A 23,956-nucleotide genomic window follows, 5' to 3' on the forward strand; every position below is an offset into this window, starting at 1 on the left:
TTTTTTTTTTTTTTTGAGAAATAGTTCTTGTGCTTGTTAAGACCGTTATTAAGTAAGTAGATGAACATAATAGTTAGATGAAATTAAAATAGAAAACTATTAAATCGACTTTTTTTATTTCTGAAACAAGAAAAAAGTAGACTACTTTTTAAAACATAATCTTAACTAATATGTAATTCACTGTAATAAATGGACAAATAGATAATCACGCGTTTTAGTTTTTTTAAATCTATTTAAAAAATTAGTAAATTGATGTAAACAAAAAATATACATGATCATTTGTAGTGGAAACAACTCGAATTCGAGATTTTTCATTCTTCGTCCAATTATATTACACCTAATTTGCTATAATTAGCATCCTTGAATCTTTCTGAGATTTTTTATTGTGCAGAAATCCATATCATATAAATAGTCGATATGAAAATAATCAAATTATTGATTTTATTAAATTAAGTTCCGGAAATAAATCTTTGGAATTTATTTCATTGGTAACATGGAATTTTATTTTAAAAAATTTATTTACAATGAATCTTTATATTTCAACCAATTAAAACTTCATTAGCTTGTAATTAAGATTTATTTCACGATTGTATTATTTTTTTTTATAATTTGATTAAGCATTATAGATCACATATAGTTAAAAATTATAAAATTTATATTTATTCACACATAAAATACAATTTGTAAATAAATTCTATGCAAATGTATTGGAATCATTTCTAACATTTAATCTCTATATAAAAGAATTACTAAATTACTTTAAAGACCAAAAGAAGAAAAACGAAAAAAAATAAGTGGTTTTGTATGTACTTACAAGCTATTTTCCTCCCATAAATCTAAAAAAATTATTACTTAAATTTTACCATGCCCATTTAGTTCAGATGTCCATAACAGCTCATAGTGCTTAACTGATGAATAATGGTGTTTAGTAAAATTTTGGCAGCAATTACTGTTAAAATACAAAATGACCATTATGTAAAACGTGCATGTATATATATTTAATTTTAAGGTGAACATAATATTTTTATTTTAATGTATTGTATAATTAAGAATATTTTTAAAAATTTAAAATAATATTTAGTATAAAATTATTATTTTGAATAACTATAAATAAAAAATATATTAATTTTAAAAATTATTAATAGTTATTTTTATAAGGTTAACATCAGCCGCTGATATTAAATTTTCTATGAGTGATTATAACTGTATAAATCAACTGAAATAAATGTCATCTAAATATTTAAATATAATAATTTTTAAGAAATGTGTTTTAATTTTTATCTCAAACTATCATGTAAATTAAACAATGAGAATTAGATTAAAAGTTACATTCTTCAAGTCACGATGTATTTGAAAGATAATTTTTATAATCTAAATTTATTTTAATACCTAAAAATGATTTGTCAGATTGTCAAGAATTAAAGACGAAAGGGACAGAAATTTTCTAGGTACTTAACCAAGTCAGTTTGTAGTTATTTAAATAAATTTGAGATAAATACACGTATTTAATCTACTGTAAATTTGGTATTCAAGTATTAAATGTTTGACTTTAGTTAATTTTAATTAAAATTAGTTAATTTGACTATTTAAATTTAGTTAATTATGTTTTGTTGGCTGTGATATCATTGGGTTATCTCAAATCATATTAAATCCCAAGGTTACATAATTTTCCATAAATGATTAGATATTAGATTCGATCATAATATTGACCTTTCTTTTATAATATATAAAAACAAATCATTTTTTGAAGGTGTATGAAAACAAATCACTGATAAAAAGGAGAAAATGAAAGGTATACGACCAAAGCAGCGGATTGGTCAACCATATTCCTTTTTTGATATCGGACGGTTAGAATTCACTCACACATATTAAGTTTCTCTCCAATGGCTATACACAATTGTCTAACAATGCGTCAGTCACGTAGACCTCCAAACAAACCAAAAATAAAAATAAAAAATAAAAATAAAAGAAATCCAAAGCTCTCTTCCTGTCTGAATCATTGTCCGGATTGGGAGAGAGTGCATGTTTTGAAGTATCAGTAACTTGAAATTCTAATCTTTCCTCCCTGTCAACAAACTTACTCAGATTCACAAGCACTTTCCAGCTTTCTGTTTTTAAGTTTTCAAGCTCCTTTTTTCATGTTTTAGAGCTGAAAGTATAGGAATCCAATCCTTTACTAGGAAACTTTTGCTAGTAAAACCAAAACAGATTCTTTCTAGAACATCCACCAGGCTTTCCTGTTTTTCTCGAAAGATCCAGAAACCCTTTGCTGTTGAATGGTAATTTCGTGACCCATTTCGTTATAGGGATGAAATTCAAGCATTTTGGGATTGAATCTCCTTGTTCTGTGGTATGTGCTGACAAATTTTGGAATTTGGATTATTCTATTTGGTTTTTGATTTAATATTGACGATTTAGTTCCGAGTAAGCATTGTTTACTGCAGATCAATTGCTTATGTAACTGCATTTTGGGTTTCTGGCAGTTTAGTTATTTGTTAAGATTGAGTGTGGGAGTAGCATCTTTTGAACTGAGTTTGGATGCTATACTTAAATTGAATGCTATGTACTCGGTGCTTAGTTCAATTTGAGTAATTTCATATGATTACTGTTAAAGTTGGTTAAGATTTATTGCATACGGCTATGGTTATTAATGGAAAAGACGATGAGACGGTAACTTATTTGGATGCTCCCTTTTGTGGTAATTCTAATACTGGATTGGGATTCTAAGGAAGCTAATCTTTGTGGTTAATAGATTTGTTTGAATGGCATCTATAAGGAGAACATTGTCTCCGGTGCCTAGGCCCGGAACCTTATTGAATGGGGAAGTATGTCAGGTTCCTTCTCCTTTGTCAAAGTCCTCGTCATCTGCTCAGAACTTCTCAACATCGAGAGGATTGTTGTCTTCCCTTCTTGGTTTATCAGGTTCTCAAGCTTTTGTTCTTGGTGTCTTTTCGCCGAGATCTTCAAGACCATTAGAGAGGTCAAAGCCTAAGGGGCAAGTTTGGAGGAGGGCACTTTTCCATTTCTTAGTTTGTTTTGTGGTTGGGATATTTATTGGACTCACTCCATTTGTATCAATGAATGTTAAATCAAAGAGCCAAGCCTTCTCCTTTGAGATGGTATCAACTGTTAGGAATTTTCACACTTTTGAAAGTATGACCACAAACATGACACAAATGGTCAAGCACGAAGCTGTTGAGAATGATTCTGCAATTGAGCCCAAAGTGAAGGGACTGAAACTAGATGATGTGATCTCCAATGATATGCCTATTAACCAGTCAAACCCTGAAGATTTGGATATGGAGGTCGGGAAGCTTCTGATAGTTGTGACCTCAACACATGCTCGGCCATTCCAAGCCTATTATCTGAATCGTTTGGCATTCACACTAAAACTGGTCAAATCTCCGCTGTTGTGGATAGTTGTAGAAATGACATCACAATCTGAGCAAACGGCTGACATCCTAAGAAGAACAGGGGTTATGTACAGGCATCTTGTTTGCAATAAAAATTTAACTGATATAAAAGATAGAAGTGTTCACCAAAGGAATGTGGCGTTGTCTCACATTGAAACTCACCGTCTTGATGGAATTGTATACTTTGCAGATGATAGTAACATTTATTCAGCTGAGCTTTTTGAGCAAATGAGGAAGATCAGGTAACTATGTTTTCTTACTGACCATTACGCACATGCCCCATCTATTCTCTTGGAGTTCTGCTATATAAGTTACCTATGTTTATATACTTGGTACATAATTTCATAAACAGATCCTTACATTGATAAAAAAAGAAGTTGCAGAGCATTTATCAAGGCACAATTATGAAAAATATATAGCCAGATTCAAAAGATCCAGTCCTCTGGTGCTGTGGAGAGGTTCAAATGGAATTCTGTTTCCAACTTATTAGGAGCTGCCTTTTTCCTATGTATCATAGTCTGATGGTGCAAGGAGTATTTGACTGCTCCATGAAAATAAAAAATTTTACCGTCTGTTTTTCTGTCTCGCAATGAGTTGATGCTGTTTACTGTGTTTAGGTGAATTGGGCATATCCATGAGGTATGTCACTAAGGATGTAGATAGAGTAGTAAAAGGAAACTAATCAGGTGGTACACAAATTTGGAGAAAATGGAACTTCGCAATCCGATGGAAAAAAAGGTGTTAGCATTCAATTGCATAAAGTTACTATGCTTTTTAAGACTGTTACGTTGTCAAAAGCCTACACCAACATCAGGCATCTTATGTTCATAATTTCTCATAAACTGACAGAATCATCCTCATTTTTCATTTTTGATCATATTGCTTGTTGTTAGCATGATTTCCAGCTGTTTGTTCTATGCATATAGTTCTTCTTTGTTTGTTTTAGGTTCTAAGCAAATTCTTGCAAGAGATGAATTAATCCTTTCTCCTATTTTAAATCAGAAATATGCAGCATGCCATACATATAGATTTCTCAGCACCTATTGTTGTGAGAGAACCGATCTTCTTTTTGCTTTTCAGGCGGTTTGGGACATGGACAGTGGCTAAAGTAATGGGTCAAAGCAAAGGTTTCTTAGATGGACCTGTTTGTAACGGAACTCGAGTGATCGGATGGCATGTAAATGAATCAATTAGGAGCATCCGGAGATTCCGGAGATTCCATGTTGACATGTCAGGTTTTGCTTTCAATAGTACCATACTTTGGGATCCAAAACGGTGGCACCGACCTACCATTGAGCCGATTAGGCTGCTTGACACAGTCAGGGATGGGTTCCAGGTGAGTATTTTTTGTTTCTTGCTCATTTATACCCTTATCCAAATTGCAGAGTGATGGCTGCTATTTCGGTGGAGAAAAAAAGAGAGAAAAAGATAAAAACTCTTATGCCTTCTTTTTGCACTACAACGGATATAACATACTGGAGAACTGGGGGGGTGGTGGTGGGAGACAACTTTGTTTATGGCGAATATGTCAGCTAATGGGATAGATATAATGCTGCAATTTACGGCAACAACTACTAAAGTTTATTTTAACCAGCTGAAACCAAAACATTGATAATTATTTGACTCAACTAAGTTCATTTGCCTAGTAAGTGAGATAAGCAATGTGGCATTTTCCCATTTCTGTTATGTTTAGGGACAAACATTTAACAAACTACCCTTATATTTAGTCAACATTTCTCCAGTGATATTCCATGTATTTTTCCTTATATCCTTCGTTTTTAATGTTGAATAGGACATGTTCTCCTCTGGATCTTGATCTCCAGGCTTCGTTGTCTTTGGCATTGATTGTTGACCTCATTGACTTGTCTTGCAGGTTAGCACAATTATTGAGCAAGTTGTGGAAGATGAAAGCCAAATGGAAGGCTTACTACAGGACTGCTCAAGGGTCATGGTTTGGCATCTACAACTAGAATCATCTAATCCCTTCTATCCTCCCAAATGGTTCACCATTAGCAATCTAGATGTAACTGCCCAGCTTGCATGAAACTTTTTATTTTGGGGAAGTCTGACGAATAGCAAAGGTACCAAAATTTTGTTAGATTTTTTGCCTTATATCTGCCAGTTTCTTCTCAAAAGAAATTAAATGCTGTATTTGTTTGAAACATACCATATGAAATACTTGAGCAAGTGGTGTTTTTCTTATATGAAATGCATGTAACTGCTCTATCTTATTATGACCTTTCTATGTCTCTAACTTTCTGTCTCAATTATTGATAATGGAGGGATGATGCATCAAGAATCACAGGTCATCCTTCAAGCAGTTAATAAATGCTTCATTTGGACAACACCCTGGCCTGCTAAGGACTGCCCATCCAAGATGGCCAGTTGGTACAATTACCTTCTTGAGTTAGCAGAGTATTTGCAGATGGACTAAACATTGTTATTGTACAGTCTCGGTCTTCGGCTCACTGCATTTCTGCTGTTTTTTAAACAAAATTGTTAATTTTTTTTTCCGACTAGTTACAAAATTGATGATGCAATTGTATGTCATCCTGTGAGTTCAAAAACAACTCAAAAACCCTTTTTTTCCCCTCTTTTCTAAATTTGAGTTGACATTTTTGTTTCTAATGCTTAAGCCATCTGTGTGTATAACTGAAAACAATTTTGAATCTACTTAGTGTTGTTTTCTACTTGTGTTCATGTTCCCTCTAGTTCCTCCTAGCTAGTAGTTTAAGCGTTTGTCTTGTTATGTAAAGGCTCCAGAGTTAAAATCTTGACATTCACGTTCTGTTTAAAATAATATTTTGATGTGTATATCCATGAATGCCATCGATGTTGTGCCTAAAAATTTAAGCTTTTCTCATCCATGGCTTTGCAATATCAGTAGGTTATGCTGTTATGATATTTGCAGTGACTTGGTGAGAAAGTTAATCATTTTTCATTATATTCTTGCACTTGAAAACGGAGTTCTTGGCCTATCGTTTTGATCGGAGTTTTTTTTTAAGAAAATAAAATAATTATGAAAAATATACTAGGAAAGGCGTTTTCCCATCGAAAAAGGAAGGAAAATAATGAAGAAAATAAAATAAAATAAAATTTATTTTTCACCCGGATTCATATATATATATATATATTTGAGAATACGGATTCATATTTTTGAAATCTCTCAGTTTGGAGAGAAAATTTGAATATTATTATTTTTATGAAATTACTAAAATATTCAAATGTGCAATAGTTGATGATTTCTAAATTTTCATTGTCATTTCTAAAATAATATTTTAAAATTTTATCATTTCCAAGTAAAAGGAAAAATATAATCTATTTTATTTCCTTTATTATACTGAAATATAATGGTAGAAAATAATTATATAAAAAAAAATAATTTCTAATTATTTTCCTTTCTCTAATATTTTTTTCTCTCTATTATGTTCCTTCCCCTCATTTCCATACAAAGTCTTAAAGGCAAAGGATATGAAATGTATTATTTTCGTTTTTTAAAAATGAAAAGGTTAAAATTTGAATCCGAAAATAGAATATTTTCAGAAATAAATTAATCATAAATATTTCTATTTCTATTTTCATTATACTCTATTTCTTTTAGTAGACTCCGTAAAATTCTTTTTATCTTACAAATTTTCTCCGTATTATTATTAATTTATTCTTTGTTCTTATGAACTAATAAATTACATACTAATTAATATAAAATAAAATTTTCTTTATTTTTTATTGACAGGTAAATATTCTATATCTGTTTTTCGTCAATTCATTAAGAGTCGTCAAATCCTTTTCAACCATCATAATGCTGAACTTATAAATGAAGAAAATTTTGGTCAGTGTCAAGAATTAAATCCTCGTTATAAATATGGGGGAGCATAGCATTTAAAATTTGAGCCAAGAGCTCCTAAAATTATAATTACTAATTTCCGTTTTAGCAAGCATGTCAATCATTGTCGATATGTCCGAGTGGTTAAGGAGACAGACTCGAAATCTGTTGGGCTTTGCCTGCGCAGGTTCGAATCCTGCTGTCGACGATTTATGTTTTTTCTGCCCAAGTTCCTTGCTCAGCTCCTCTATCTAACGAGAATCATAGCATTTTCTTTGTCACAGAAAGTTTCAAAGTGGTTATTTAATTTTCTTTTATTATTCTTAAAAAGACCATCCATAGAATGAGTGCACCTCACTTCATTCTCTTCTCTTCCTCATAATCATAAATCATAACCTTTTCCAATCCAACAATCCCAAAACCTCATCAACCTAAAAATACCAAAAAAACACAAAAATGTTACCCAATTTAGATCTAATCCTTCTTGCACTCATCTATTGCTGCTTCATTTCTTCTGCTCTATCCTTAGCTGTTTTTGTAATCTTCAATGGCCTATTACTTGCATTCTTTATAGCCCTTTTCTCCATTTTTATTGATGACCTATATGATGTCTTCTCCCATTTGATTTCTTGGTATTTTGTATCTCTAGAAGCAAATATTGATTTGGGTTTTGTTCTAATTCTTTGTATGGCGATGCAATGTGGTATTCATGTTTTGTGGGTTTTGAATCCTTTGTATAAAAAAATGGTTTCTAAACTCAAAGTGAAGGCTGCACATTTTATCTATGTTGTTGATTCCTTGGTGTTTGTCAAGATTAATAGATTATGATCATTCTTCAAAAACACAAATTTGTAATTTTGTTTGTGTATTTGCCTTCTCAATCAGGCTATATTGTTCCACATGGTTGTGATTTCAATCTCTAAAAAAAAAATTACAATATTTTATATTAATAAGTTATAGAGACTCGAGCCAACAAATGAGTCTCTGCATTAGTTTGTCTTCGAATCCAGCATATTAATAAATCTAATTTACGAGATAAAACAGACGTACAATCATCTATAATCACCATAAATCTGAAATATTTTACTGTAACGAGCATAAAGCATAAAAGTACAACCAAAGGGAAGCATATTATTATCCATTCATTGCAAATGTGAAGGAAGACCCATATTATTTTATGGAGATCATACTTTGGTTTAGGCAATGGCTCTTTTTAAAAAATTATAAATCAAAGTAAATTTTATCCATAAATCTTTTTAATTGATGAAATATAAAAATATAAAAATATATGTAAATACAATGATTTTAAAAAAATGAAAAAGAAATAAATAAAGAAAGGTAAAAGACATAAATATACATATATTCATATAGAAGTTTGTAGTTTGTTAACACACAAAAGAAAGTATCTTTGCATATTAAAGGGTATGTGTTGTCATCGCAACCACACAATCAATATAATAATTATACAAATCATTTGAAACAAATTAATAATTAAAAAGAGTCAAAAATTGATAAAAGTAGATAATATTCACCGCAAGAAGACAAGAGGAAAAAATTTAATTAAACAATATAAAATACTTTCATATTCATTATTACTTTCATAAAAAATGAAAATTTTGAAATTAATTAAGAATCTTTTAAATAGTAGAATGTTTAATTTTAATCGATCACAAGCAAATATACCGTAAAGATATATCTCTCGTATAGAGATGTTAGATTTTTTGATAGTGGTAAAATGTTATTCATAAATATTTATTATTAAAAATTAAGCATATACTTGTATTAAATATCCTAAAAGTTTAATTGAATTTTATACAGTTGAGTTAATCATAAAATTATCCATAGTATTAAAAAATTAGAAAATTTATAATTTTTTTTTATCACTGATAATTTTTGAAAATAAATAGTCATACTAATTTATATTTAATAATATCATGGTTAAATAAAAAAAAATAAAAATAAAACTCGTGGTTTGTTGTAGGGTTTTTGAACCGACGTACAGAACTCATTCATCCAAATCCAGTATCGTTCTTGTTTCTGGTTGCCTCCATAGCTCGTTGCCTCTTGCCTTTCATCACAAAGATCGAATCTGACGACGGCTACTCCACGAGCGGCCATCTCCTCAAAAGCTCCGTGTCTAGCAAGACGCAAGGTAGTTTATCCTTTTCTGTTCACTGTAAATGAGTATGTGGTTTGATTTTGTGGGTGTAAATAGGCGTGCATATAATTGACTAAGTTAAACGGTGGTTGGGAATTTTAATAATTAGGGTTTTTCCATTGTTATATTTTGATGTAAATCATCGCACTAGTGTGGCTATGAACAGTGACTGTTTGTGGCGTGACTATGATTAAACATCTATTGATGTAAATCAACGATTTTGTGGCTCCTTCATCGATGTTCAACCATTTTCTGACTACCCTTTTCGTCAACCTCTAGGCATGCTTTGTCGTCGTCTTATCATCATATGCAAAACCCTGCTTGAAATTGGATTTGGAAATGAGACTTTTTAATCCGAATAAAATTGGATTTCAATCACTATTATTTACTCAAAATAAATTTGCATATTCAATGAACCATAAATTATATCTATGGGATTGCATTTAGTTTGAATTAGGATTGGGAGATTGGATTAAATTGAGATTGTTGAAATTTGTCTCTTATGTTCTCTGTATTTGTTGACATTATTCTGTACAAAATTGAGATTTTCATATACAATTTAATGACTGTGATATAGATAGGCGGAAGGACCAACTTCAGGTTATAGCTTAACACGAGGAGGAAAAAATATTTTACGATGAGCATCTATATGACTCGATTATTTCCAAGATCTAATTCAAGTTTTTCCTTATCACGTGGAACCGCCTTACAATCTTCTGTTGTACGCCTAAGGGAAGAAATGTTCTTGGTAGATCCAGGAGTTGGGACCCCAAAAATTTGTAAGCAAGATGAGCTTACTCGTGTGCCCCGAGCCACCAGGTTTGAGAATAAAGTGGGATACGTGGGTCATGTGGCTAGTGAATCAAAGATCAAAGGGCAGATTTTGGAGAGATTCTTCATCGATCTAGTGGCTGGTGATCAAAAGATCAAAGATCGAGCTGCCTCAAGGTTTAATGATTTAGTTGGAACCACAGATGTAGTGGCTGGTGAACCGCTTCTTCTTCTTCCACGAAGATTTAGACAAAACCAAGCTTGGATGGAACTGAACAAGATTTGGCGAACGAATAGAAAGGTCAAAGGCTTTATTATTGAGAAAGTCAGAGGTGGTTATTTAGTAGCCATCGCAGGTTACATTGCTTTTCTTAGATTCAGACCTTACATGAGGGAGAGAATATCGAATGATCGATTCACCATCGAGAGCATTAATTCCAAAGCGAAGAAAATTGTGGTGTTCTAACTGCGATGGACCATTACTTCCCATAGAATCTCAAAAATAAGGTAACCCTATTTCTCCCTACGTTCCCTACGTAGGTATGTAATTGTTATTTTCTTTTATAATCTGATAGTTGGGTTTTGTAATGAAATTGTTATGCTAACCTGTAATTAAATAATATCTGATTTTACTATGTCACTGTGTAGTAAATGATTGAGTGAAAAGAAAATAGGGTAGGTTGGAGGTGCCATTGAATATCCCAATGCCCTGCAGTAGGAAGTTTCTCAACAAGTTACCACTGAATTTTGCATGATCTGGTGTCTGTTGATGAATCTGTGGCAGCACTAAGTTAGTTATACAATATATCAATTGCCCATTGTGTATTTATCGACCTTTTTTATTAAAATTCCAGTTTGATCATCCAAGTGACTGTTTATTACGTTCGGTCCTAATATTTGATTCAATAAACAGAAAGAAGAAAAAATATTTTCTATTCCCAAAAACTCATCATGTCCTTGTTGTTGCAGATATCCTTGCCAAATGGCTGGATCTCTTTCTTACCCGGTGTCGCTTGAAGAATTTGATGTTTGCACTGAAATGGTATCTTTTTGTTGAACTTTAATGCCTAAAGACTACTTGTGGTAAAGAGCTTCAAACGCTACAAGGAAGAATTTGGTGTCTTATGTTGTGTTGAAAATGTTATTGGTGTCTTGTGTTAATTTTGAATAATTCGCTTGGTCTTTTGTTCATCTGCAGAAAGATTCAATGTGGATATTACAATTAACTATTCTGGCAAGTTGATTTTTCTTTCTTTTTTCTTTATATATATATATATATATATATATATATATATATATAGTTCATGCATAGGATGAATGCAACTTACTTCATTCTCGACAACCCTTTTTCCCATTTTCATGATTTACCTAAATGATGTCTTCTCCGTCTTTGTATTTTGTATCTCTAGAGGCAATATTGACTTGGGCTTTTGTTCGAATTTCTCCGATGGAGCCATTATATGAAAAATGGTTTCTGAACACATTTATATTTTTTTACAAGGAATAATTAACATGTATTCCATGCATTGTGATAAAGAACTATGTCGGTGTATTTTGATAAATATATTATTTAGTTCTTATGTTTTGAGAAACAACTCAAAGATCTAGTCCTTCAGTTCATATTTTGCACTTTTTGCGGTCAATTTTTTACAGCAAGACAAATACCATTGCCTGTCTCCCTCATCTTCATTTTCTTTACGTCTGCCACTAACACACACACACAACGTAAAGCATAAGTTATTATCTCAAATTAACACATGATATTTAATCAATATAAATTGGAGTGTCTTAAAACTTGAAGAAGCATTATAATATAGAAATGCATTGATGGTAAAGTACAGAAACATCAATCAAATGATTCATATAAATATAACTGGAAATTTTCCAATTTTGACCGGCTCTTATTTAAAAGTTGGTAAATTTCAGATCTTTTGCTTATAATATATCATCAAAATATCTAAGCCGCATAAACAGAACCTTTTTATTCCATTGATTTCCATTCAATTCAACAAAAGACGAAATAAAGTTTAATTTGTTTCTTAAACTCAAATGTAATATACAATTTATCCAAGATTTTGAACATGATAATATGACACTGGTAATTAAAATAAGTAAATTTTATTCAATACAAGTGTATTTTATAAATTACGAAGTCTAATGAATCAACTTAAGTTGAAATACCATTGGGTTCTTCTTATAAAGTTAAGGTATTAGGTATTCATTTATGCATTAAGCTTACCATTTCTGAGATGGTACAGAAGCTGGGGTTCACGACATCAAAGTGGTTAAAACTTGAGCATTTTTACCAGGAAATTTAAGTTTGAATCTTGACGAATCATAAAACATGGATAGCAATGGCAGGCTTCTGAACTTTTCCCTTGATCTTGGGCTTGTTAAGAATTCATCTAATGGTGTACTAAAAGATAAAACAGAACAGAACTTTTTATTTTGTTTGAAGAAAGGGGAAACAACCAGATCATATCAACGAGAGTCTATCTGAGTCATCAGCAATTTCTCCTCCAGAAGATAAAAATCTATGTTAAATATATTTCAAAACAAGATACTAGAGAAGATTTTCCATTCCCTGCCTAACAATTTAAAATCCAAAATTGCATCTCACAATTAGGCTAATAAGAACTTGAAGAAGCTCAGGGAACTGCATCAGTTCATTGCACCATAAAAGACACCAATTTCTTCCTTGTAGAGTTCGATACTCTGTACTACAAGTAGTTTTTATCCATTAAAGTTCAACAAAAAGATACATTTCAATTCAACATTCTTCGAGCAACGCCTGTGATGAATAGGGATGCAGTCATAAAGGCATGGATATACCTGCAACAACAAGGCCATGATGAGTTCTTTGGAATATAAATTATTTTTCTTGTTTCTGCACATAGAATGAATTTTAATACCATGTATAATAAACAGTCACTTGAGGATCAAATAGGAATTGTTTAATCAAAGTCGTTAAATACACCCTACATGCAATATGTCAACTAACTTAGTACTGCCACAGATTCTTCAACCAACACTGGATAAAGCAAAATACACTTGTCACTTGTTGAGAAAACTTTCTGCTACAATGCACTGAGATCCACTATGGCACCACTTGATCCTTTCTTTTTTCAGGTCATCCATATGAATTGTCTTCTATTTCTTGTCTTAGGTACTTGAAATATCCTAGATGGCACTCGGGTCCTACATGAGTGTATGAGACGAAGCATTGAATAAAGAAATGAAAACCTGGACAGTTGTAGGAGCAAAATCCTAGCTTGTTATGGCTTAGTTCAGTTGTGGAAAGGCATCGCAGCTAGTAAATTAGTACTGCAGTACTTGGCATCATACAGTTCTTGGCCAGACAAAGCTATATCCTCGGTTGCTGCCTTTTCATTACAAATACCAAAAAGCAGGCAAAAATTATTGTAATTCTATATGTCCTCTTTTACATATTTATTATTCTTGCACACAAAAGTTAACTCTTTTGCATAATCGCAAACTAAATTCAAAATTAAGACCATTTCATATTATGCAAAAACATGGAATAGGTGCCAATCACAAATTCAATCAGGAGAGTTGGCGTGTAGAGTAATTTCACTCGATCAAAAATTTGCTATACAATGACCTACTAGAATGAGATTAAGATTTAATTACAGTTACTAGAACGATTTCATTACAAAACCAACGGTTAAATTTAGAAATTAGATTCATATGTACCGAGAAATATGATTACCTTGAGGAACCAATCCCCATTTTTGAGATTCTATGGGAAGCAATGATCTTAATCTAGCAGAAGCTACTGTGCTATGTAATGGCACCATTGACACCAAGCAACTCAATTCCACAGGTAACCTGAACGCAAATCAATAAAAAGCCGATATCAGTAGAATCACATTGAGTAATTTTATCAAGCATGTGGTATACAAACTCAAAATATTTAAACAACTGATTTGGCTCAGCCAAGATAAACCCGGAATAAATAAAAATAGATAAACAAACATACGTACATTTTTATAAAAAATGGATTTTTCATTTTATTTGGAAGAGTACCTTGAGGTTTGATAAATGCGTTTAACTGAAGCACGAATGTTAGCCTGGGAGCCTGATTTCAACGGAGAAATTTTGGCTAATGATGCTTTAAAGGCATTCGATTTGAGGGAAATATTTCGTAAGGGAGACGATAATCTGGAGAAAACAATTGAACCAGACATTTTTACAGAGATGCCGAAAGGGTTTTAGCTCTTCTGTAAGGTTTATGACTTAAATTGTGCTCACGATGAACTAGTTGCGTTTAACATGCGCCTGACGTGTAATGCGCCACTTCTGCGTTATGTTTGGTTCCGGTTTTTGATTGTCCCACGATCATCACTTGCTTGGTTAATGGTTGTCTCTTGACGTGCAAATTTTTTAAAGTTTCCCATTAATTTCTGATAAAAACAAATGACGAAAATGCTTTCCATTTTAATAATGAATTGTACGAAGTGTTTTTTTTTAACTAAAACTCTCTCTATATTCTCATCTCCCTCGTCATCATATTCTGGCATCTTTGTTCGAGTAGACCACCCTCCTTATTGCAGAGATTTTATGTTCTCTGAGCACTACTATATCTAGAACAAGGTAACTTTTAACCGCTAATAGATTTGATATTCTGCGAATAGCAGTCCATGTTAAAGAATAATACACCTTTTGTTGAATTCCATCAAATATTTATTCACCTTACATATCAAATTGAACCAAAAATCTATTCACCTTCTTCCTTATTTTTATTAAAAAAAAAATTATCCAATTCAACCCAATTTGCAGTGAACATTTTGTTTTCTTCTCTACAGGGAATATACATGGTTGCCAAACAGAAAACACAAATTGGGGACAAATAAGACCAAAAAAAAAAAAAAATACATATATATATATATTAAAAATGTGAAAAAAGAAAGATCAAGTTAGGAAACAAAATGAAAAAAAAAAAAAAGGAAAAATAAAAGTGCAATCCATCACAAGATCACATGCTACCAGCACTTTCAGGAGTAGTTTTTGTAGGCTTGAATTTTGCAATATCAACCAGGTCTCCAAATAGCTTATCTTCTGGCTTGTTTGGCTTCTTTAATGGCATGTAAGATGAAGGGGAAACCTCGTAATTCGAGTTTCTAGCGCTATTGTCATCTCTAATAGAGAGTCCATACATTCGCTGGTCAAGGTACTGGGCCCCTTGTTGTTGACCATAACCATATCCTGCCATATGGTTGCCGTACATTTGGTGTGGATACATAGAAGCCATCTGCCCAGCTTGCATTGGCATTTGCTGTGGCTGTGGCTGTGGGAGCATACCCATATACTGTCCTCCCTGAACTGCTTGAGGATGCAAACCCATATGATTGCTGTGTATAGCTGGATTATTAAATGCTGGGTATTGGCCGGTTGTAATAGGCTGAATGTACATACCCACTAAATGATCATTCCCTGGCGGTTGCATAACCTGTGGATGCATGCCACTTGGCACGGGTTGTGCATGTGTCACAACCACCTGAGTAACTTGCATCGGTGGTTGAGGGTATTGAGTGCCAGCTACAGGGCTGCCGGTATCTGCTGCTTGTGATTCCCATGGAGGTGGAGGTAGTGATCCACTGCTTTGAGCACCTTTTCAGTATTCCAAAAAGTAAGCTTAGTAAAATTTAATGGTAACATAATAAACAAAAGCAAATGTGTTTCATGCATTAATTCCATGAACTGCGTTTTTATTGGCGTTATTGTTTAAGTTGTCCAAAAAAAAAAAACGTTGAAAATGCTGATCAAGAGCGGTTTTGATTTTAAAGTGAATTTCCCATGTTCTATTCTAATCACCAAAGTTTCAGAACTAAGAAAAGCACTCCCGAACTGTTTTTCTCCAACATCATCTAGAATGGTACTTCTTCACACCAAAAAAAAAAGTCAGTATATTAATGAAGGTTAGTTAGGTGTTAAACAGGAAAATCATTTGACGTGCATGTCTAACAAAGGAATAAGTACTTTTTGACATGCAGTTCTTCCATCTATCCCTACATGTAAGAGAACGCAGCTATAAATAGGATATTATGCAGCCCAAATACTAAAAGACGATTTAAAAAAGAAAAAAAAAACGCACCAAAAACTGGGGAGGTTGGCTGCTGCTGCTGAGCAACCTGACCATTCCACATAGGACCATTGGCTTGCATGTACATTGCATGCTCATATCGTGGCGATCCCATATTAGGGGCAGTTCCATTTAGGTACATTCCAGCTTCTTGGGGGTGAAAATTATGTTGCTGTTGAACTTGTGGAGCCAAAGAGTTGGTTGGTCCAGCCGAATGGACAGGCTGCACATTGACAGCATTTGGGGGATAGTTACCATCAGAAAACATATCAAAAGGAACAAGTGCATTCTGCTGAGATGGAGTGGTTGGCTGTGGCTCTCCCACAGGAACAAGAGCTAGTGAAGTATCAGCCTTTGGTGAGCCACCAAAGTCATCTCCACTCAACAGGTCCCCACTCAAAAGGTCCAGTTTGGGATTGGCAGCTGCTGAAGTAGTTGGACCATTAGTTGCAGGAGGTGCTGGGAGAGCCAGTTGGTTCAGTACACTAGAAGCTGGAGCAGATCTGCAGAAAACCATGTCAGTTTCAGCTCTCAAACAAAAAAAGAAATTTGAACATTCAGGTTTAACTTAACCCTTTCAGAAGTTTTTTTAATTTGACAAATTTGACCAGCTCTAAATTCACTGACTAGAAGTAGAAGTGCTTAGAACGCTTCTATAACTTAAAAGGCCATACAGATACAGTTCCTATAAAGTCCAATGGCCCCAAACCCATTTCTACCTTTTACAACATGTTAGGAAATCCTTTAACTAATGATTGTACAAATATCCTCAAAAGCATAGGTTATTTCAGTTACGCAATACAGCCAACCATATTCATAAACAAGTCTCTAGAATTTAATTTGAAAACTACAGTTCATAATCAATTTTGACTCCTGAAGACCTAATTTACCTGAAAATACTTAACTAAGCAGCAACGAGATTAATACCCAACAACCATGCTTGGATAGGAACAACAAACTTGAAAAAATTCAGCCCAGATCACCATATGTAAACTTCATATGAATCATTAGGAATAAACCCACTACTACTCACCCCTCAGCAGAACGTTTCTTTGTGTCTCCAGTGTCAACTAGCGGACCATCAACATCCACAAGTGCTCCACCAGATGCAGGCTTTGTTTTCTGAATTGATGCAGACACTCCAGAAGTTCCTGAAGCAATGGCTTCATGCTTGGCCAGCACACGCTGCAAATCATCATTCAATGCAAGGCCCTGGCATAGCAATGATTCATCCCTGAAAAAGATGAATGATGTATGATTAACCATTCATGTCTGAGTTAGATATAGCAATATGCAATCCTCCCACATTCCACAGAACCATTTGGATCAAACAAACTGAAATTATTAAGTTACTCAAAATATTTAGTTTCAGATGTAACAACGTCAGCTACACAGTCGGATCTTGATGCGATACTATCAAGCAATATGATAGATCCAGATTATTACAATTCTATAGCAATTCCCAGAAGGAATAAAATGCAAACCAGTATGAATCATCCATAACCAGAAAACAATGATAATTTACCGCAAAAGTGGTTGAATAAAGAGGACAATCGACAGCAGTTACAGCTATAAATAAGACAAGTAACATAATTAAAGACGAACTTACGAAGTTGAATTGACAAGGTGTACCACTCTTTGCTTGTATGTACGACACTGTTCCACCAGGTCAACAATAACCTCCTGCCTAAGTCCCTACAAATTGGGAAAATAGTACCCAGCACAGGAATAGGAGATGAACTTGAGTATTATGAATTTATGATTTGCACAAAAAAAAAAAAAAAAAAAAAAAAAAGGAAAAAGAAGCTAATATGCCAAAAATTTTGAACACATAAAAAAATGTGATTCTGATATTTAAAATCCACAAATGCACAAAAAAAAAAAAAAATTGATTCAAATTTTTAGACACCACGGGGCTGTTTACTATTGCTATTAAGGACTCAAGAGGATATAATGACAAAGGATTCATATAGTCGTCTCTAACTAGTTTTATATAGTTGTAGTGGTAAGAAGCTGTTTTCTTGCAGAAAACTTGAGTAGTTTTTATTGAAAAATAGAATTTCATGTTCAACTATGTCAGTTTTCCAAAATTTAACTAAGATTTGAAAAATAAGTTTGAGTTGTTTTCTAAAAGTTTCCTTTATAATGAAAGTAATTTTTCCAATTGTTCTATATATATAAACTTTTTGATAATTAAAATCATAAAATACATAGAACTTTTTTTGAGAAAATATTTTTATTGGAAAATAATAAAAGGATATTTAAATAACTTAAATAAATGTTTTTTTTATTTTATATTATGTCTTAATATGTTATTATATAAAAATATATTTATTTATGTAACATTTTTTCTAAAAAATTTACAAAGTGGTACAAAATTAATATTATTGTTATAAATAAATCAATAATACATATTAAAAAATTTTAAAATAAAAAAGTTCGTAAATTTATCTTATAATATTTTAGTTATTTTAATTATGAAAGTAATGAATAATTTTTTAATTTTTTGAATTGAAATATTATTTTTTATTGTTAACAAGGGAACTTTTATATTTTCTATTTTTCATTTTTAAGAAAACTGTTTTTATTAAGTAAACACGTCATAAGTGTTGCCCACCAAATTATCTAAGTAATAGAAAGTTTTACCATCCCAATGTCATGGAAAATTACCTCTTTGTTTCCCGGATCTAATGCACTTAACATCTCTGCAAGGACATCCATGATACCTCGCGCATTCTGAATTTCCGTCAAGCTAGTAAAAGAAATTTCAAATTAAAAGGAAAAAAATGCCATTATAACCACTACTAAGAAGCCTCAAAGGACGAATGAAAAATGTAGTGCAACTGTCAACACTTCAACAGAATAAGAAGGTTTTATTTGTTTTCATATTATGATTGCTCTAATCAATGGAATCAAATAACTATTTTTACTTAGAGCATATACTAAAATCAACAGTGCAAAGCAATCAAGGGTAGCACTTGAAGATCCTGTGTCTCACCGATAAAGGATAGAGATTGTCAGAAGCATTTCAGACCTTCCCAGTATACAAATTTTACTGAATTTTTCTTTTTCCTCTGCACCTCAGACTTAATGTAAGAATTAGGTTCCTCATCCACAACAATTGGATCCATGAATCTAAGAAATAATGAGAATTCTTGATCTCTCTCAATATCTCTCTCAGTTGCTGTGGTCTTTACACAAAGTACAGTCAGAAGGGGACTATTGCAGTGCCTCTTACTCATTTTACCACTTCTTTTTATATAAATTTCCATTTGCACGAAGAACAGTTGCATTAAGCTACACTAAATGATCAAGTAAAACTTGTCTGCACCAACAATGCTGGAATAAACAAGTATTGCAATCAGTCCAGTGAAATTTTATTTATGCAAGATGATGTTAACATGATTTGGTTTAAAACAAAATTGATAGATATACTAACAAAGTTTTTATACCATCAATCATATATAACTCAGAAGGAGAAGATCATGGAAAGAAACCCAAAAAAGGGCATACCAATTAATCAAGTAAGTTGTACGTTATACTCAATTTTGGTACCAAAGGAGGAGTCCAGGATATACCTCAATGCTGGAAAGTCAGCCTCTGCAGAAGTCTCCGCTGCCTCTGGCCGATACTCCTTATTCCGTAGATTTTGAGGATAAGATGACAGAGGTTGTGTTTGTGGAGGAGTAAATACAGGTGCAGACCTCTCAGACCTCTGAGGAAACACTGCCCCAGCACGCTGAAACAATGAGCAAGTTGATTCAGAACATGTACAGAAATGGCAACATTATAATCACCCAAACCACTTGGATAACAGCATTAAATGATAAATTGACAAAGATGAATTTTAGCCAATCATTGATGATTCTTAAACAAATACTGCAACATCCAGCTCATGACCTCAACAAGGATCTACAGTAAAAAAACATACCAACAACTCCTGGTATGCGGCATAATATTGTGGATATCTTGCCCTTGGTCCACCAAAAGCTTCTTGCCAGGTATCAATTAGAGTCAGTATCTTCTCTTTGACATGAAAGTCAGGCTACAAATGAGCAGCATAAAACACTATAAACAAGTTTTACCAAAAGAAATAAATATAACATAGGAGAGCAACCAAAATCATATAAAAATATTCTCACCTTTTTCTTCACTATCTTCACCATGTCGTGAAGAAGATCCTTCTCTGCAACATGCATGTGAACAATGTCCCCACAATTCTTTACAATCGTCTCCAATAGCTGGAATATAGCATCCAGATCGAAAATTAAAACAAACTTAATCATCCGGGGATTGTTGTTGAAAATGAGTAACTGTGATCTTGGTTTAGCAAAAATAAATATCCTCATTCTAAAATTAATTGTATAAACAAACTCTCCAAAATAAATCCGAGCATCCAATTTAGTTTTTAACTTCATCATACTATTTCAAATGAAGCAAATAAGAATTACAGAAAGAACAGACTCTCTCTCTCGCTGTGGTCCAAGCATACCCTTCTTTTAATATGAAATGGTTGGATGTCCAAGAAATATATCCAAGGAAGGATGTTAGGTTCCTCAATTCCACAGGCAATTAAAATGTTATTTATTAATCTATAGAATAATGAAATCAGTTCTACATCACACTCCCAGGTGAGTGGCAAGTAAAATCTTATCAATAAATTATAAGGGGAATTTATCTTTCTTTTTCCAACTTGAAAAGAGAAAACGACTTGATGTCAAAAAGTCTGATCAATTTGATGTTGGCTAAATGCTGAATCACTATAATCTTAACTTTTCAGGCACTCTTAAAATAAAATTTGCAAAAGTAAAAAGAAAACAAAGTGTTTTGAAGCTTACTGTTAGGGCAAGAAGTTGAACTTTCGAATTCTTACTTCCAATGCGCTTCTTTATACCTTTAACGACATCCTTTGCTTGTCTGATAAGCCAAAATAAAACCAAAAACTCCAAATTTAGGAAACTGAACAAGTTCTGGTGTCAAGCATAATTAAAAATAGTTTTCGAAAAGCAACAAAAATATAACCAGTAAAGTGAGATATTTGGTATAATTCATGAGAGAGGTTTGATGGTGACAAAGCACTTTCTAAGGATTAGTTGAAGAAGTTGGACAATATTTGAAGAATAAGTTGATAAAGCTATTGTAAGAGAGAAAATACACAGATATTGTCATACTGCACTTCTGCAAAAGGTGAAAGAAAGAGCTGTATTGAATAATTGGACATTATCAAGGACTTTACTTCATGTGCAAACGAGGTCTCTTGAAAACTGGGGTTTTGGGGATTTTCAAAAACATAAATTACCATAAAAACCTTCTCCTCTCTTGAATGTCTTTCCCAAACAACCCAAAAATTAAACCTATCTTACCTTACCTTCAAAAACCTCCAAACACCCTCTATCCAAACAATTCTCTAAGGAGTAAGAGGGGTCAACTTACAAGATTGGGATATTATTGAATTTTCATCTGCAACTTGCTAAAAACACCATTCCTTTTGTTTTTACTTTAAATTTTGAGAAAGTTTCATATAAGGAATTCATCACCTTGCTGTGTGTCTGTTCATACCATGAGAGGCTTTTGACTTAACTATGAATTCATTTACAAGCTAACCTGTGCTTGTAACTTTTTTGCTATCCTTTTTATTCCAGAAAAACAACTCCATGCTCCTATTCCAATCAGGATTCATTGCAATTACTCCAAATAAAACAAAAACCTAATTCAAAATAATGAAAACCATATGACAATTACCAACTATTATATCCAATCTCTAAGCTTCCAACGATTATTTTAAATTTAAAGAGCATGATTCTTTTCCTAAAGCAAATCTCTGCTGCACTTTAAGTTGCAGCAGAACATAGTAGGACAATTAGTGAATATTAATTTCCTTTTCCACATTCATTATGAACTTAATGCACGGAGATAGAATCCACCTGTCCATGCATAAAGCTAACAGAAATGGGAAAATTCAATGGCTATGTTATTTAGAGGATCAATTCAGAATGCGAATCCATATAAAACATTCATAAGCCCAGGAAAACAGAAAATTACATACTAACAAAAGGTTTCTCATCATCCAAGCAAAAATTAACTGTTCGATCAAACTACTCCATCTCCAACAGATTCATTTAGAAAAACAAGAACATATCGTGTAAAGCAGTTACAAATATAATTTAAAATGCATCAGAATTGATCATAAAGTAATCATAAGAGATTATAATAACGTGCGGAGCTTACGCAGGGTCATGATTGCAAATATCACAGATCTCGATATTCATGGCCCAGTCAGGCCCGATCAACATGTCACTCGTGGCCCGTTCCACCATAGAATTCACCATCTCTGCTTTTCTTTTTGTTATCTTCTCGTTTCAAACTCAAAAGATCGATATCCTATCCCCGACTGGACACACCTTTCTCCGTCGAGATCGCAACCAATTATTCTATTTCACGTGCAATTCCGGCGAGTAACTTTGTAAAGCAATCTTTGCGTCCAATCTAATTAGGTATCCTCTTTTCTCTCTCACAAAACTTTCTCTCTCTAGATCGAATAGCTCGAACAGAACAGTCCTTTATGGAAGGACACCCTCTCTCTCTCTCTCTCTCTCTAAAAAGTTCTCTGTTAGATAAAAATCAAATAATTTCTTTTCTTTTTTTTTATTTTTCTCCGTCCGGGGAATTTTCCTTTTTTTTCTTTGTCCTGTTTCCGTTGAATTATTTTTGGGAGGTGGGATTTGAAAATTAGGACCAATAATAGAACGACACGTATGACATAACTGAGTCCCCGCCGAGCCGCACTCTGGCGTGTATCTCTCTTTGTACCGTTCCTTGACCGACCACTTTTCATCTAACGGTTTCTATCGTTTACACGGTGGTTTATGTGGGCCACCACTCACATAATTAAATTGTACAAACGACACCGTTTATTTGCTATGTAAAATTTTAAGGTAAAATTTATTTAGTATTTCAAATTTGGTCAAAATTAATGCCTCCTATTTCTATTTTAATAAACTAACTTATTTATCCTTTGTGTTTCTATTTTGATAAAGTAACTTATTCATCTCTCTTCAAAAAAAAAATTAACTTATTCATCCTTAAAATTTAACACCGTCAAATCTTTATTCTTTAGTATCAAATGTGTGTGATATTATCGCTCTTTCTCACTATTATGAAAAGTGAGAGGTCAAAAAAGTTTTCATCGATTTAGTTGGTGAGTGAAAGAGAGTTTAATAGTCTTTTATGTTATTTTCAGCCCATTGAACATCCTAGTAAATAAAAAAAAAAACCTTAATCTTTAGTCTTTCATAGGAAAAAAATGCATTTAGTGTTTAATTTTTTATATTTACACAAATACTATGAATTTAATCTTGTTCAAAATTCACAATGACCCATTTATTCTTTTTTATAAATTTTTGTACCTATTAAACTCTTAGATCTTATTATTAATTTTTAATGAAAGACTAAACAAATACATTTACACACGAGTCTTTTGAAAAAAAAATAAAAATAAGAAATATAAAACATATGGCTCTTGAGTATTGTAAGCTGAAATATTTTCTGTTTAAATTAAAAAAAAAAAAAACTGATTTTATTTTAAAATTTAAGGCGATAACCCATTGGCAAGCATCAATAGCTACACCGCAGCCATCGCCCGAATATGGGTGGACTCTCCCAAGCTGTCTCGAGTTTGGAATAAATAA

At 32.8% G+C, this 23,956-nt stretch overlaps 4 protein-coding genes and 1 non-coding gene across 7 annotated transcripts; 3 read left to right on the forward strand and 2 right to left on the reverse strand.

Annotated features, from left to right (window-relative positions):
* The first annotated feature begins 1,942 nt into the window (after positions 1-1,942).
* On the forward strand, positions 1,943-6,103 carry LOC149494032 (putative beta-1,4-xylosyltransferase IRX9H). The gene is made up of 4 exons (XM_089725289.1): positions 1,943-3,655; positions 4,494-4,749; positions 5,287-5,494; positions 5,696-6,103. The coding sequence occupies exons 1-3, from the start codon at positions 2,763-2,765 to the stop codon at positions 5,455-5,457; spliced, it is 1,320 nt and encodes a 439-aa protein (XP_089581415.1). The 5' UTR covers positions 1,943-2,762; the 3' UTR covers positions 5,458-5,494; positions 5,696-6,103.
* A 1,259-nt stretch (positions 6,104-7,362) lies between these two features.
* On the forward strand, positions 7,363-7,444 carry TRNAS-CGA (transfer RNA serine (anticodon CGA)). The gene has a single exon. It is a non-coding gene; the product is annotated as a tRNA-Ser (tRNA).
* Positions 7,445-9,194: 1,750 nt separating this feature from the next.
* LOC149494034 (small ribosomal subunit protein bS1m-like) lies at positions 9,195-11,429 on the forward strand. 2 transcript variants are annotated; one of them, XM_089725513.1, is made up of 3 exons: positions 9,195-9,388; positions 9,976-10,672; positions 11,135-11,429. In XM_089725513.1, exon 2 carries the CDS (start codon positions 10,032-10,034, stop codon positions 10,629-10,631), a length of 600 nt encoding a protein of 199 aa, XP_089581639.1. In that variant the 5' UTR covers positions 9,195-9,388; positions 9,976-10,031; the 3' UTR covers positions 10,632-10,672; positions 11,135-11,429. The 2 variants fall into 2 exon arrangements, with proteins under 2 accessions (XP_089581639.1, XP_089581638.1); XM_089725512.1 differs by having other exon boundaries at positions 9,196-9,388; positions 9,972-10,672.
* A 1,160-nt stretch (positions 11,430-12,589) lies between these two features.
* Positions 12,590-14,623, reverse strand: LOC149494035 (uncharacterized). Of its 2 annotated transcripts, XR_016322078.1 has the most exons (4): positions 14,213-14,623; positions 13,896-14,014; positions 13,409-13,548; positions 12,590-12,997 (listed from the first exon to the last, which is right to left on the reverse strand). XR_016322078.1 is itself a non-coding variant. In XM_089724895.1 (3 exons), the coding sequence occupies exons 1-3, from the start codon at positions 14,371-14,373 to the stop codon at positions 12,978-12,980; spliced, it is 300 nt and encodes a 99-aa protein (XP_089581021.1). In that variant the 5' UTR covers positions 14,374-14,596; the 3' UTR covers positions 12,590-12,977. The 2 variants fall into 2 exon arrangements, 1 of the variants encoding a protein (XP_089581021.1); XM_089724895.1 differs by lacking the exon at positions 13,409-13,548 and having other exon boundaries at positions 14,213-14,596.
* Positions 14,624-14,890: 267 nt separating this feature from the next.
* LOC105638257 (ENTH/VHS/GAT family protein) lies at positions 14,891-22,879 on the reverse strand. Its single transcript, XM_089724894.1, has 10 exons — positions 22,497-22,879; positions 21,107-21,185; positions 20,411-20,509; positions 20,200-20,313; positions 19,847-20,007; positions 18,939-19,020; positions 17,878-17,963; positions 17,302-17,502; positions 16,281-16,771; positions 14,891-15,796 (listed from the first exon to the last, which is right to left on the reverse strand). Exons 1-10 carry the CDS (start codon positions 22,595-22,597, stop codon positions 15,162-15,164), a joined length of 2,049 nt encoding a protein of 682 aa, XP_089581020.1. The 5' UTR covers positions 22,598-22,879; the 3' UTR covers positions 14,891-15,161.
* Positions 22,880-23,956: the final 1,077 nt, after the last annotated feature.

This window comes from Jatropha curcas, chromosome 8 (assembly GCF_041381405.1).
Source record: "Jatropha curcas cultivar XTBG-Jc1 chromosome 8, XTBG_Jcur_1.0, whole genome shotgun sequence".
Taxonomy (NCBI): Eukaryota; Viridiplantae; Streptophyta; class Magnoliopsida; order Malpighiales; family Euphorbiaceae; genus Jatropha; species Jatropha curcas.